At 41.3% G+C, this 15,906-nt stretch overlaps 1 protein-coding gene across 1 annotated transcript in view; it reads right to left on the bottom strand.

The window, feature by feature from the left end:
- Window positions 1–15,906, bottom strand: part of GAD2 (glutamate decarboxylase 2) — a gene marked incomplete at both ends in the record, with an annotated part of 54,544 nt that overhangs the window by 1,440 nt on the left and 37,198 nt on the right. Inside the window, 6 exons of the mRNA XM_083376190.1 lie at window positions 441–530; window positions 1,751–1,858; window positions 5,651–5,800; window positions 6,726–6,804; window positions 14,982–15,046; window positions 15,692–15,808. Of these exons, the coding sequence (XP_083232316.1) occupies window positions 441–530; window positions 1,751–1,858; window positions 5,651–5,800; window positions 6,726–6,804; window positions 14,982–15,046; window positions 15,692–15,808 (609 nt within the window). The remainder of the gene's footprint in view (window positions 1–440; window positions 531–1,750; window positions 1,859–5,650; window positions 5,801–6,725; window positions 6,805–14,981; window positions 15,047–15,691; window positions 15,809–15,906) is intronic.

The following is a 15,906-nucleotide window of genomic DNA, read 5'->3' as shown; positions in this document are numbered from 1 at the left end:
TTTTGGTCACTTCACATGACACTGGGACACTGTGACCATCATAAATATGAATCAGTTGCCAAGCTTCTAAATGTAAATCACAAGACCCTGGGGATGCTGCAACATTCCAGCTGATCGGCACTTCTTCTGAGCTCAGTAGAAGCGCCGGGATCAGCGCTGAGCTGCAGCTGGATCCTGGCGCTGATCCTGGCGCTTCCGCTGAGCCCCGACAGCCCCGAAGAAGCATTGATCCTGGAGCTTCTGCTGAGCACTGACAGCCTTGCAGCTCCAGCCATCTCTCACTCAGGCTTGTGCAGTGCTGCCACCGGTTCAGCTCATTCCCCTCCCCCGCTACCACTTTTCTAGGATGGTCGTGTACCACCTGCCAGGTGCCAATGTACCACAGGTGGTACCCGTACCACTGATTGAAAAGCCCTGATCTATACTGTACTCCCTTTTACCTTTGAAAGATGGTTCATTCTTTCTTCATTATCTTCTGTATTCCGTAAACTGGGAGGCACGTACCAGAAGCAAACATTTGTGTGTTGAGGCTAATGGAAGAACAATAATGGCAGTAAGCACTGTGTTTTCACTTGTCCCTGGGGTTGCCTTTCCTATGATTGTGATCAGTTGAAATGTTGTTTTTTGTTGTTGTTGTTTATTGACTTTGGTGTAGCAGAGTAAGAATCACTAGCATTGTAATCAATGCATCTACTAATATTTATTGCATCTTATGCTGGGGAAATCATGTTTCACTCCAAATATCTGTTTTCTTAAGAAGGTGACATCCACATTCAAAACAGTCTGAGACACACTAATGGATAATTTTTATCATACATTAGAATTATTTGATTTATTTTTACCTAAGTGTTTGTAGTTCATTGCCTATTACATCAGATATATGTATTCTTTTTCATAAAATTCTCCATTGTGATCCTGTAAAAGACTTAATATGGCTATTCCTCTTGAAACAGAGGGACAGAGCTAGAGAATAAAAGCTTTTATTTATACATATTGCACTGATGGGCATGAAAGAAATACTGAAATAATTACAGTAACTTCTTGATGGTATTTGGCTTTTTGAAATGTAATCTCTTTCTTTGAACTTCCACCACCCTCCCTAACCAGTGAATTAGCCCACTGAGAATTGGAAAGTAATCATGCATAAGGCCTGGTTATCTGAGGAATCACCTCTTTTCAATCATCTGGCATGTTCTGGAAAACCTTTCATATATACGTATAGATATATGTGACCATAAACCTTAGCGCTGATTCCTTGTAGCATGAAGATTAATAGAGAAACATTCTCATAGTTGTCAGGTACTTCTATGGTACTATGTCTCTCACCTTAGCCCACAAATAATTTGTGCAGGATACAATTGCTTGTAAATAAGTTTTGAGATCTGTCAGTAACTAAACAGTAGTTAGAGTGCTAGACAAGAAATTAGAGAAATTTTAGTTTATACCCCCACTAAGCCAAAGCTTTGAGATTGTCACATTGTTGTTTTGCCTACATCTTGGATTTACGAGGGGAAAACTGAAGGATGGAATATGACGTATACAGTTTTGAATTTCTGAAAGTGTATTAATATGTCAATTAATAATAAAAATATTAATATATTGATGGAAAATCTCCAACAGCACAATTTTTGCATGATAACTTGGAAGAGAATCCATTGGTGCATTCTCAGAGATCCTATACACTGTACAACTCAGTACAATGGACAGCTAAAACTGTACCTGCTATTCAAAACTACAATTGAAAACATACCTTTCCATCAAACACCATTTCATAGCCTTCTCTGTTCTTAATTTTGTTATATAGATATTCTGCAAGATCCAAGCATTTATCAATATGTGCTTCGAATCCTATAGTGCCCTGCAGAACAAAGCAAAGACAAAAAAAACAGCAAGAATGGCTATACAAATCACATTATTTTTTTGAAAAATGGAGCAAGCAGTTAAAAGTGGAGGGAGAATAAGTTTGTACTTTCAGATCTGTAAGACAGAGGCAAGCCTTTCTGGGTAAATTAATTTATATAAATTAAATTAATAAATAATAAATAAATAAACCAGACAGGAAACACAAGATAAATGAAATTTGCTTTATTATAAAGGTACATTAATAGAAACTTGTAAGTCTGAAAGTACAAAGCTACATTGAGAGAGGCTTCCTTGTTTTTTTTTTTTAAGAGACTGCAGACTTCTGCCCTTTTTGTCTGATTATTCCTTGGGCAGCATCTCTTCTCTTTTCTCCAGATCCCCCATGCATTCCATTACAGGAAGTCACAAATGACAACTGTGCGATGCCTTTGCTTAGCAGCCCACAGTGACAGTAACTTCACTTAACAAAAATTAGAAGTGCTAAAATTTCTGTATCTAAGTAGTGGAATCATTTGATATTGCACTTTATCATACATGTCACTTAGCAATGGAAATTAAGGTCCCAATTACCCGCGTTAAATGAGAACCACCTGCATATGCAAAACCTACTTTGGATTAATTGGATCAAAGACCAATTCTATTGGTACTTCTGATATGGAAACTGACAGCTCAACAACATAAATGAATACTCCTTCTCCTTCCTATTATTAAAAAATATATTTATGGCCCAGTTACTCAGTAAATTGAAGGTCAGAAGCTACTTGTGACATGTGAATGAATTGTGTACAAATATGGAGTACAATTATACAGAACACAACCATTGTGCAAAATTGTATATTGTACATACATAGATGAGAAGTCCTCATATTCATACTTTTTTGGGTGCTTTCTTTCCCTCCTCCCATTTATTGATTTATTTTGGTTCTTTTTCTCCTTTTTTTAATTAAGTTAATAAAAGCAACATAAATAATAAATAAAGGTTGAAGACAAAGCTTTACCGGTGGAGCTCCGGATGGCTCCCGACCTTCGCTCCTTCCGACGTGACCTAAAAACATATTTATTTGAACAAGCCGGCCTGGTCTGATGGGTTTAGGGGTATTTTAATGTTATTGTAATAATTGTATTGAATTGGGCTGTAATATTTAATATTTTTTTAAATTTTTGTATGTTGTATTTTATTGTATTGCCCTGTACACCGCCCTGAGTCCTTCAGGAGAAGGGCGGTATAGAAATTAAATTATTATTATTATTATTATTATTATTATTATTATTATTATTATTATTATTATTATTATTATTATTATTATTATTATTATTATTATTATTCTAGAAAGGTTTTAGGGTGTGATGCCATGCATGTATTGGGAGTTTATTGGTTCTAGGGCTATGTTTTCATACTTTATTATATTTTTTTACTTTAGTGAGCTGCTGAAAATCTTTTATTTATTTATTTATTTATTTATTACATTTATATACCGCCCTTTCCCGAAGGACTCAGGGCGGTTTACAGGGTAATTGCAGTGGGATGAACATTTGATTAATAGATAAAATGATATAAATAACAAAGGAGAGGAAATGATATATTTCATTTCACTGAGTGCTGGAAGGAGTGAACTCAGTGATTGGTAAAGTTACTTCTAGAACACGGGTGTCAAACTCACCACAACACGTGATGTGTCGTGATGTATCACGACTCTTTTTGCATTGCCGGCAATGGGGTGGGTGCAGCTTTGGTATGATGAAACCGGCCCACGGGCCAGCTGACACCCCTGTTCTAGAACAATGAATGCTGATTGACTTGTCTTAAGGTGAAAAACCACCTCCAAAAGATCACCTCAAGCTGAACAATGATAACACATGCTGAATTTTCTTCACTGTGCAGATAGTATGTATAGCAGATTAGGGTGGATTTAATTCGTGTTGGGAGTGATTTATGGATACTGGAATAAACAGTGATGGAACAAAGATCTCTATAACAAACACTAATTATTTATTTATTGCTGTTTACAATAATGAATCATTTTTTAGACAACTCATGCCAGAAAAATTGGAATCATTATGCAGGAAGTATTTATTTGGCAACTCCTTTTCAAATGGCCAAAGAGGTGGTCCTTTGAGGTTTCTTACAAATATGCCCCAGAAAAGAACAGGTTTTTAATTTGTTTCTCCACATCAATAATGTGCCTATTCTTAATTGCTGCCTAAAGTGGAAGCAGGTGTTTTCATCACAGTTTGCCACATCTAGTTTTAAGAATTCCTACAACGAAATCCTTTCTGTTTCCCAAAAGCTTTTAGCTTGATTTCATTAGTGTCACAATTATGCTACCAACTAGCAAGAGCTGGATGCCAAGGCATAATTGCATGACATCAAGTGTTCTAAGCTTGAAAGTGACACCCACTTTCTGGGTGTGTACCCAGAGAAAGGTAAACGTTTTTGTATCATTGTTTGTTGGCTACTCCCAGCATTCTTCTCTTATTTGCTTCTTAAAGAAACAGAGGTCTTATATAAGACATTGCACAAGTTTACCTCCAAGCTGCAGTGCAGAAGGACTAAGAAGGGTTGCCTAGCAACCAACAATTTCGATTTGTCCAAAGCACAATGGAGATGGAAGCAAAATGTTCCCTTGACCATTTTTTAAAAATCATGTATTGGTAGGATAAGGGGAGGAATAGGCAGAAGGACAATACCAGAACATAAAAATGCTTGAAAATTTAAATGGAACCAATAGAAAAATTGGCATGATCATGGTCTAGAATAAAGGCCACCAACCTTTTGGGCACCAGGAACTAATTCCGTGGAGAGAGGTTTTTCCGTGCACCTGGGGGTGCGTGGTTTTGTGCGCTGCCTGCATTCCATGGATGGGGCTTTGCTTGTTTGTGTGGACCAGTTGCTGGCATGTCGCAGCCGGGTACTGGTCCACAGATCGGGGTTTGGGCACCTCTGGTCTAGAGCTATGTATAAATATTTTAGTAGCATGGGTAGGTGATGGGCAGGGTGATGATATGACACATATATAGGAAGACACATATATAGGAAGACACACATATATATTCCCTCCTCAGCACTTTTGCCAATTTCTCTCTCATTGCATCTATTTCAGAAGGTACATTAGATTGTTATGTTTTTCTGCTTTAACATCACAGGAAACCTTGGCTTCCATTTTCTGCAATTATAATTTGGGACTAACAGGGTTGGGGCTGTATGAGGACCTTGGACTCAAAGTGTTCCCCACTACAGAAACACTCCTTTTCAAGGAATACCCTGATGGGAATTTGGAGATGGAGCATGAGTCAAAGAAATTGGGAAATGGAATCAAGAAAATAGTTTAGCTGAAGATATACCTGGATGTACCTCCTATATATACAGCAATATATATTATCTTCTCAGCATACCCCAAATAAGTAGCATTATCAATGATGTTCCAAGCACTTCACTATAGATCATTCCAAGGAAATTAACAGACCTGGTCTTATCTGCACCATGGTGGCGTAGTGGTTAAAATGAAGCATTGTAGGCTACTTCAGCTCACTGCCAAAGGTTCAATCCTCAACATGTCAAGGTTGACTCAGCCTTCCATCCTTCTGAGGTTGGTAAAATGAGGACCCAGATTGTTGGGAGCAATATACTGACCCTGTAGCCACTTAGAGAGGAATGTAAAGCACTGTGAAGTGCTATATAAGTCTAAGTACTATTGCTATCTCTGAAGTTTAACAATTTTCCTTATTGCATTTTGAGATCCCTGGTTTGAACTACTCTTATCCCTACAAACATCATCAAAATGCTTACCTTTGCTCGCCACATCAGCCATAGTTTAAAGACATCAACGTGGCGTCCACATTGCAATGCTTTGTCTCCAGTGTCATAAGAGAGATCATAATGCTTATCTTGTTGGAAGAGGTAAGAAGCATGCATTTGATTGCAGCTTTGCATCAACCCCTTAAAAAGAAATAATAACACTCTACATAGTTCTGATTTATTGCATCTTAAAGAGCTACTTGTTGTGTTGGAAAAGGTACCAAAAGAAGCAGGCAAAATGATTGAGAAGCTGAAGAAACTCTCTAAGAAAAATTCCCACAGCGTTTGGAAGTTTACAAATAAGGCAAGTACAGGGACAATGTCAAAAGTGTATACAATTATGCAAAATCTGGAAAGCAAGGTAATTTGTTAATATCAATATCTGTGGGATCATTCAATGAAACCTGGCATGAATAGCTATGTATAGTTTCTAGTCTAGAGAGTCTAAGAAATCTTATTGCATTTGTAATTTATTTATGGGCTTCTCGACTCCAGAAGATGGTAGATGGTAGAGGACAGGAAGGCCTGGAGGAACGTTGTCCATAGGGTCGTGATGGGTCGGACATGACTTTGCAGCTAACAACAACAAAAAACACTGGAATCTATTGTGGTTATAGAATTTTGGGTCTTTATCACTTCCACACAAGTGGTATTCTTGAGTTATATATTACAGTCCAGTGTTGTCTATTCTAAATAAAGTGTGGATCACTAAAGCAATTTCCTACACCTCTTTGACGAAAAATAATTTAAATACAAAAAGGATTTAAAGAAAAGATTGGACAACTATTTGTCTGGGATGGAATAAGACTTCTTCTGCCTTGGGCAGGGGGTTAGACTGGAAGACTGCCAAAATCCCTTCTGGACCTTTAATTACATATACCTTTTTCCTACTGGACAGTTACTACGAAGCTTATTCTAATTTTGGATTTAAAAGTCATTGAACATTTTTGTTTTTAAATTTCAGATGTTACCTTAATTAAAAGTCTGTCACAATTATATGAAAAGGCATATGAAAAGGCAAAACTTTGAAGGCAACAAGACATAATCTAAATTTTTAGAGGCTCACCTCTTCGCGCACAAGCAAGGCAGAACACTGCAGAGGAACTCCCATCATTTTGTGTGGGTTCCACGTCACGGAATTTGCTCTGGAACAGAAACCAAACTTTAAAAGGAAGTGAAAGTTAGAACAATTAATCAGTGGAACAACTTGCCTCCAGAAGTTGTGAATGTTCCAAAACTGGGAAGTTTTTAAGAAGATATTGCAGAGCCATTTGTTTGAAATGATATAGGGTTTCCTGCCTGATCAGGGGGCTGGACTAGGTCCCAGAGTTGGCGCCTTCCAACTTTGTTATTCTATTCTATTCTATTCTATTCTATTCTATTCTATTCTATTCTGTTCTGTTCTGTTCTGTTCTGTTCTGTTCTGTTCTGTTCTGTTCTGTTCTGTTCTTGAAATGATCAAGGACTGTAATCTTAGAAGCTCAGATGGAAAAGCAAATATAAAATTTAATAGGATTTTTGTATGGTCAAAAGCAATAAGACTGAAAATAAGCATTTTTTTAAAATAAAGAAGAAAAGAAAAAATAGACAACATAATTATTTGATGTCACCATCAGACTTCTATTCAACTTCACTGGATTTGCAGACAATCTTTTTTTGGTATTTAATACAAAGATTAGGTACATCAGCTATAGTGCTAAAAATAAACTTCCTCATTATCTGAAACCAGAATTTTAATATTTACCTATGGCATTTTGATTTTCCATACTGATTCATCTTTACATACATTTTAGAAGATAATTATTAATATTGGTTCAATAGGTATGAAACTGAGGTTGATAAAACATGTACAATGTTTCGATTTTAGGTTTCACAATGAGCAGAGGATATATTGAAGTTTCACATCTATATCATCTGTTTTGTTTTTGTTTTGTTTTGAGGAGAAAAGCATTATCTGATGGCATTTTATATTTATGTTTCACATTAGTTCTGGAAGGAGGGTAATATTAAGTCATTAGGATGTGTGATAATGAACTTATACTTAGTGAGAAGCTATATATAACACTAAAATACTGATTTACATGTTGCTATCCATCACACACCATTGTTTCCTGCTACCTTGAAAAATATAGTTTAGAACTTTCTACTTCTGAGCTCTCTACAATCTAAACCTGGAATATTGGAATTGTTAAAATATGTTTAATTGAATTACTTAGGATTTGAAAGTTTGGCTTAATTCGGCTTAAACATAGTTTCATTAAAACAAATGCTCCCAGTCTCCTTATTAACATGTAGAAGAGGGAACAAAGCAAGAACCCAGGATCAGCTGAAGATTGTTCATATGCTCCTATAAAGTATTAGGAAATATTATAACAGAATATAGAATAATGTATTCCATGCATTAGAGTAAGCAATAAAGTAGTTTACCCATGTGTGGTTTAGTAGATTGAGTAAATGCAACCATTAGAGTTCAAGCTATGGTTTAAGGCTTGAACTATAAATTCAGACAGCTGTAGTGAAGCAAACCTTAGTGAAGCAAAATATGCAGTCAACATATTAAACAGTATAACTGAAGAATTGTCCTGGAAATGTTGGAAGTATGAATTCAGTGTCTCTGATTCTTCATGAACCACTAACTACAAGGCTACAGATATAATATTAAGGATTTATTCAATGTTCTGTCTTTATTATTATTATTTATTATTATTTATTTGATTTATATACTGCCCTTCTCCTTGGTAGGACTCAGGGCGGTTCACAGGGCACATATAAAAAACAAAAAACACTATACAAAAATTAAAAAGAATTAAACCCTTGCCCAATAAAACAGTAATACAGATTAAAAACAATTAAAAAACCCATAATCCCCATCAGGCCAGACCAGCTAATTCGAACAGATGGGTCTTCAGGCCCCGACGGAAAGTTCGAAGGTCTGGTGCCATCCGGAGCTCCACCGGCAACTGATTCCATAAAGCCGGGGCCCCCACAGAGAAGGCCCTCCCCCTGGGGGCCACCAGTCGACATTCCCTGACTGGCGGCACCCTGAGGAGGCCCTCTCTGTGGGAACGCACAGGGCGGAGGGGAGTCGATGCCGGCAGCAGGTGGTCCCTGAGGTAACCCGGACCCATGCCATGTAGGGCCTTAAAGATCGTAACCAACACCTTGAACCTCACCCGAAAGACAACTGGTAACCAATGCAGCTCGCGGAGCAAAGGTGTAACATGGGAGTACCGGGAAACTCCCAAGACAACTCTCGCGGCCGCATTCTGTACCAGTTGGAGCCTCCGGGTGGTCTTCAAGGGAAGCCCCATGTAGAGAGCATTACAGTAGTCAAGGCGAGAGGTCACGAGCGCATGAGTGACTGTACACAGGGCATCCCGGTTTAGATAGGGCCGCAACTGGCGCACCAGGCGAACCTGGGCGAAAGCCCCCCTAGTCACGGCCACTATATGCTCTTCCAAAGTAAGCCGCGAATCTAGAAGGACTCCCAAGTTGCGAGCCCTATCCACGGGGGGTAAGAGCTCACCCCCCATAGAAAGAGATGGAACATTTGGAATGTCCCGGGATGCCGGAATGCACAGCCACTCAGTCTTGTCAGGGTTGAGCTGAAGTCTGTTCCTCCCCATCCAGACCCGAACCGCCTCCAGGCAACGGGACATCACGGCGAGGGCATCACTGGGGTGGTTTGGGGTCGAAAAGAAAAGTTGGGTATCATCGGCATACTGATGATACCCAACTCCAAAACCACGAATGATCTCACCCAGCGGTTTCATATAGATGTTGAACAGGAGAGGCGAGAGAACCGACCCCTGAGGAACTCCACAAACGAGAGACCTAGGGGCCGATCTCTGCCCCCCTGCCAACACCGACTCCGAGCGTCCCAGGAGATAGGAGGAGAACCACTGAAGAACTGTGCCTCCCACTCCCAATCCCCTGAGACGCCGCAGCAAGATACCATGGTCGATGGTATCGAAAGCCGCTGAGAGGTCTAATAGGACTAGGATAGAGGAATGTCCCCTATCCCGCGCCCTCCAGAGATCATTCACCAGAGCGACCAATGCCGTCTCCGTGCTGTACCCGGGCCTGAAACCCGATTGGTAGGGGTCCAGATAATCCGCTTCATCCAGGACCAGAGGGAGCTGATGCGCCACCACACTCTCAACAACCTTCGCAAGAAAGCGAAGGTTGGAGACTGGACGAAAGTTGTTCAAAACGGCTGGGTCCAGGACAGGCTTCTTGAGGAGAGGTCTCACCACCGCCTCCTTCAAGACGGCGGGGAAATAACCCTCACTCAAAGAAGCAGATATAACCGCCTGGAACCAGCCTCGTGTCCTCTCCCTAGCTGCATAAACCAGCCAGGAAGGGCACGGGTCCAACAAACATGTGGAGGAGCTCAGCCTCCCCATAATCCTGTCCACTTCATCAGGGGTCACAGAATCAAACTCTTCCCAGATAACATTGACAAGACCGCCCGTGTCCTGATCGCCTGACTCTGCCCAGCTGGAGTCCAAACCGGTCCGAATCCGAGCGATTTTATCCGACAGATGATGACTAAATTCCTCGGCACGACCTTGCAAGGGATCCTCTCTCACCTCCTGATTGAGAAGTGAGCGAGTCACCCTAAACAAGGCGGCCGGGCGATTATCTGCGGACGCGATGAGGGTGGAGAAGTAATTACACCTCGCCACCCTCATCGCTGCGAGATAAGACCTAATATAGGTTCTTAACCGCAATCGGTCGGGTTCGGATCGGCTAGACCTCCAGCAGCTCTCTAGGCCCCGTTTCCGGCGCTTCATCTCCCGGAGCTCCGCGGAAAACCATGGAGCTCGCTGGGATCTGCGCCGGGTCAGGGGCCGCAAGGGTACAACCCGGTCAAGTGCCTCAGTGGCTGCCCTTCCCCAGGCTTCCACTAAGGCATCAGCCGAGCAGTGAGCAGTGGAGGCAGGTGGGGACCCCAGCGCCGCTTGGAATCTGTCAGGATCCATTAAGCGTCTGGGGCGGTACCATCTAATTGGCTCCGTACCCCCACGGCGGGGGGTGGCAAAGCGGAAGACCAGCCGCAGGAGATGATGATCGGTCCATGACAGGGGCATAATAAATGGAGAGCCCCCACCTAGATCATCCAACCACCGTCTAGATAAAAAAATCAGGTCAAGGGTGTGGCCTCCCTCATGAGTTGGCTCTGAAATTACTTGCGTCAGGTCCATGGCCGCCATGGAAGCCATGAACTCCCGAGCTAGCTCAGATGAACCTCCCAGAGATGGTAGATTGAAGTCTCCCAAAACTATAAGTTTGGGAAACTCAACCACCAAACCCGAGAGGATATCGAGCAGCTCGGGCAGGGCTGCCGCTGTGAGACTAGGCGAAATGTACACCAGCAGCAAGCCCAACTGCGCCCCAGGACCAAATCTCATGAAGAGAGACTCACACCCGACTATCTGAGAAACGGTGGCCTCCCGCGGACATAAGGTCTCCCTAATGGTAACCGCCACTCCCCCACCCCTACCTTGAGCTCGTGGCCGGTGTAGCACCCGGAAACCTGGTGGGCAGAGGTCAACCAAAGGGACCCCACCCTCTGGGCCCAACCAAGTCTCCGTGATGCAAGCCAGGTCCGCATGCTCACCCTCAACTAGATCCCTAACGAGGGGAGCTTTATTAACCACGGACCTGGCATTCAGGTACACCAGCCGGAGCTCAGGAGGCTGCACATCCCCGCTCCCGGGACCTCGGGGAAGAACCAGAGGGTCGGAGCGCCTCACCGCTTGAAGACAGCGGAGACGGCCCTCCCGGTAACGATATGGCCCCCTGTCTATCCGCCTGCTGCCTTTCCCCGTCGTGGGAATTGGTAGTCCCACGACCCGCTCAAGAGCCCCAGATGTACCCACAACCCGCTCTCCACGAGCGCCGTCAGACCCAGGCCTGGCCTGCAACAAAGTTGTTTGGCTACCCCCCACCGCCGAACAACCACTACCCCCCACCCCCCTCCCCAACCCCCTAAAAAATTTAGCTAAAAAATTAACCAGGGGCCTCTTATTAGGTTTATATCGCAAGCCCCTGGCCTTTCCCGGCCATCCCTCAGGGTCCCAACAATTGGGCCCCTCATCGAGATTAGGGAAAGAAAAGAAAGCGGGACGCACCCAGGAGAGGGGGGCACCCCTGAGGGCGAGCAAGTCCGTGTCGGAATATTGATGCATCCAGTCAGCGAGTCCAGAGAGGGCAGTCCAATGATTGAAACCAACAGGAGGATCAAAGGAAAGGAGTGGGACATTTGGGCCATCCACCAACCACTGCCACTTGATTGGATGCTCCCAGGGGCACACCACAGCCCGTCCTCTCACAACGGGACGCGAGTCTGCCTCCGGGGATGGTCCAAAATGCCCACCCTGGGTGGGGCAGCACCCACAGAGCTCCCACCTCTATGGGGCTGCCGATGAAAAACAGGCCACTCTCCCACTGTGGCCTGTACCCAGGTCCGTCCCAGTCCAAAGGGGGAAAGAAAGAGGCAAATGGAAAGTTAATAAATAAGATAATAAATAAGTTAATAAATAAGTTGGCAGTCCATTGTATCGCCATCGTTGTCATAAATGTCGTTGCTGCTGCCATTATCTCAAGCAGCCAAAACCAACGAATCGCTGTCGCCATGGTCGTCCTCTCCACCGCTTGCATGACCAAAGTCTTTGTTATTCTGCCAATGTTAGATGTGAAAGACCAGAACTACACATTATGTTTTAATTAAATAACTTTATTGCTCATGTCTATGCACAGGAATATTCTCAACTAATGGTTAGCACTTACTAGAAATTAAGTAAGGATCAACAGAATTCATGGTGGGTTGGAGTTAGCACATTTGTGGCTATGTAGGGCTTCTAGGATGATCCCTCTTTTGACTCTGCCCCCAGGCACTGCCTCTTCTTCCTCTATATTCTAGTCTTTGCCTAAGAGATTGCTAATCTCAGAGTCACTTTCTTCTCTTTGAGTCTCCTTCTGATAGGATGCTGTTAGGTGCTAGGCTTTGCCCAGGGGCAATTTGGTAGTTAAGACACCAGACAAGGAGAACTGGGCCATCCTGAGTTCTAATTTTCCTCTAGACACCAGGCCAGCTAGGTGATCTCGGACGAGTCACTCTGTTTGAGCCCTAGGAAGAAGGCAAGGACAAACTATTTCTGAAATCTTGTCAAGAAAACTACAGAGTCATGTCCAGAATTTGGAGAGAGAGAGAGAGGGAGAGAGGGAGAGAGGGAGGGAGGGAGGAAGAGAGAGAGAGAGAGAGGAAGAGAAGAGAAGAGAAGAGAAGAGAAGAGAAGAGAAGAGAAGAGAAGAGAAGAGAAGAGAAGAGAAAGGCCTTGCTTTTATAATGCATTTTCTTTAAACATCTCCTTTCTGTTGTGGTTTCAACACCTACTTCAGTAATTATTGCTTAGATTAGATTCCTGCTCTCAGGAATGCTCACACAGAGTTTCAACAGGAACTTTCTGTACAACTAATATATTTTTGGCCAATAGCTTTCAAAAGATGCCTATAACACCCTTTTTCATACATCTTTCCTAAAGAATCCCATAGCTAAACTAACAGTTGGGGAAAGAGAAGAGACCCATCACTCACAAAGAAAGTAAACTGAAATTATGTTCACACTTCTGAATATTCATAAGAAGCATTGGACTGTATATCTAATTGATTAAATCCAGGTTGTGTAGCAACATGTACAGAAGTCACAATTTTTAAAGGTAAAATAAAGACTATTTAAAATAAGTTTGAAAGAAAAACCTATAGGTACAATATAGAACTCATAAGAAAACAAAAGGGGGAGCATTTAATTAATCTGTATGTCAATGTAAATTTTATATTGTTATTCTATTTTAGATTGAGTTCTAGTTTTGGCCTTGTGACTTAGCCTTTTAGATGAAAGAATTGCTTAGATGCTTTTAAATGAACAACACAATGTTCCTGTAAATATAAACCCTGAAACAAAAAGAAAAAACAGTGAGCACTAAAATGAGAATCTTCTATAAACTTTAAATCCTTAGACATTAAGTAATGAAAACAGAGGCATCATCAGAAAATTCTTAATTCTCAATGCTTTGCATGCACCTTCAGCAAATCTCATTTTTTCAGTTGAAACATGCAGGTTGATCATGTTGATATATAATGCTAATCTTTGCTACTCCATATATATGAAAGGAACCTAACCAGAACCAGATCGATTTGAAGACCTGAATAAAGCTTAAAGTGTGTGTGTGTATTTGTGTGTGTATGTGTGTATGTGTGCATGTGCATGTCTATGTGTTAAACAATATTCCGGTCTTCTGTCACCTAAATTTGAATTTGCTCCTTTCCTGCACTCTCATTTCACTTCCATACATACTTTAATGATAAAAAAAAAAACTCCAATCCTCAGGGGGGTTTTTTGTGAAAAAGAATGAATAGGCAAAGGTACAATGATAGAAAGTAAAATTGTAATATAAGGTTTTGTAATATAATCAGGACATGGGTGGTATCACGATGGAGTCCACAATTGTGCAATCAACCTCTCCCCCACAATGTTATGAATGCTGCATACTTGATACTTATAAAATGGGAAGAGGCTTTAATCTCAACTGGTCACCATCTAGATGGGGTTTTTTTTGTAATTCTTGCAAATGCCGTTATGTAAGCATTTTGCACCTGACTTCCTTGATGTCAACTGTCCAATTGGCAGATCCAGAAAAAGACACTCCTGGGTTATTATTTTACCAAGAATATAAACTTTACTGATTAAACTATATTGGCACAGATGAAACGAAACCAGCTCTGGGTTTCCAGTGCAAAAGCTACCATAGCTAATCCCCCTTTTTCCCATGGGCCATTCACAGTCCATTATGTCCACCAATCACTTCTCTTCATTTTGCTATGGAAACCAGTGGGCCACACTAGTCCACCTGTTCAATGTGTCTTTGGGTTGGAGCACTCTCTCATGGGGACAGCCGATGCTCAGATTGCAATTGCCCCTTTCCCACCCTTGCATTCCATCCCACCTCCTCCCTTTTCCTTATCAAGCTGCGAGTGAAGTGGAATATAGGTGAAAGTGCAAATCAGTCTTGACACCTGATCCCAACTGCCCATATTTCAAGGGTTTTAGTTCTTAGCTTGCATGACCAAAACCCGTAATATATGGAAATTATTGGAATTGGTGCTTAAAAAACTGGAGAATGCCTAACAGGAAAAAAAATTTACTAGACAATTATTTCAAGCATGTTAAATTTGTTTAATTTTTTCCAGGTTGATGTTTCCTGGTATCACTGTGCACTGTGTGAGAAGCATATCATAATATTGTTAAAAGCCATACCTGTCAATGCCATTTAATTTCCATTTATGTTTTCTTGACATCAGTAGCCCACCACCCCAAGCTCCCTGGAAAAAAGTAGATTGCAATCATCAGTTCTATTAAATAATCATTCAGATTTTCAAAAACATAACATTCACATATTTAAATATGTTAATCACTTATTATTAGCTTTTTACTTATTTGGGGAAGCAATTAAAACTTTGCGAATTGCCAAAGGTAGATTTTGAACAGTTTCCCAGTAACACTACTGTAATTTGCAGCATATGTTGGAACTACCTCGAATGCCTTTTAAAACATTAATAAATCTTTCAGCACAAAGATATTCCATATATATACTGTATATTTCTATCTCTATCTCTATCTCTATCTTTATCTCTATCTCTGTCTGTGTAATGTACCATTGTGGATACAGATAAGTTGTATTTTTTTGTGTAGGATTGATTTATCTATCACAGTTAAGCAGTTAAGCATGAAGTCTACATAAGATAGTATATCTTTGCACATCAAATGGTTCACCACCTTTAGAGCCATCCTGTTATCTTTGAGAAACAGAAATCCTTTCAATGTTCCAAAGATTCTGTTAAGAAGTTTATTTTCACATGAAGCAATATAACCTAGGCACAGTTAAATCCTCTGCTTCTGCATTATCATCCCCACCAGCAGACCCAGTACTGGATTTACAATCTGATGCTTGAAGATTTCATACTCACGTCCACATGCATCCATATCTTATACTTCTTGCAAATATCAGCAATAGCTATAAGCGGATCAAAAGCTCCGTATACCGTAGTTCCTGCAGTGGCACTTACTAGAAAAGGAACAAATCCCTACAGGAAAATTTAAAAAAAAACTATTTCAGCAGAGATTAATCCCTTCTTCTCTGGCAATGCCTAAGAGACCACTTTCTGTTATGAGGCAGCCAAGA

This window comes from Vipera ursinii, assembly GCF_947247035.1.
Source record: "Vipera ursinii genome assembly, chromosome: Z".
Taxonomy (NCBI): Eukaryota; Metazoa; Chordata; class Lepidosauria; order Squamata; family Viperidae; genus Vipera; species Vipera ursinii.
This window is presented reverse-complemented; position numbering and strand designations above follow the sequence as displayed.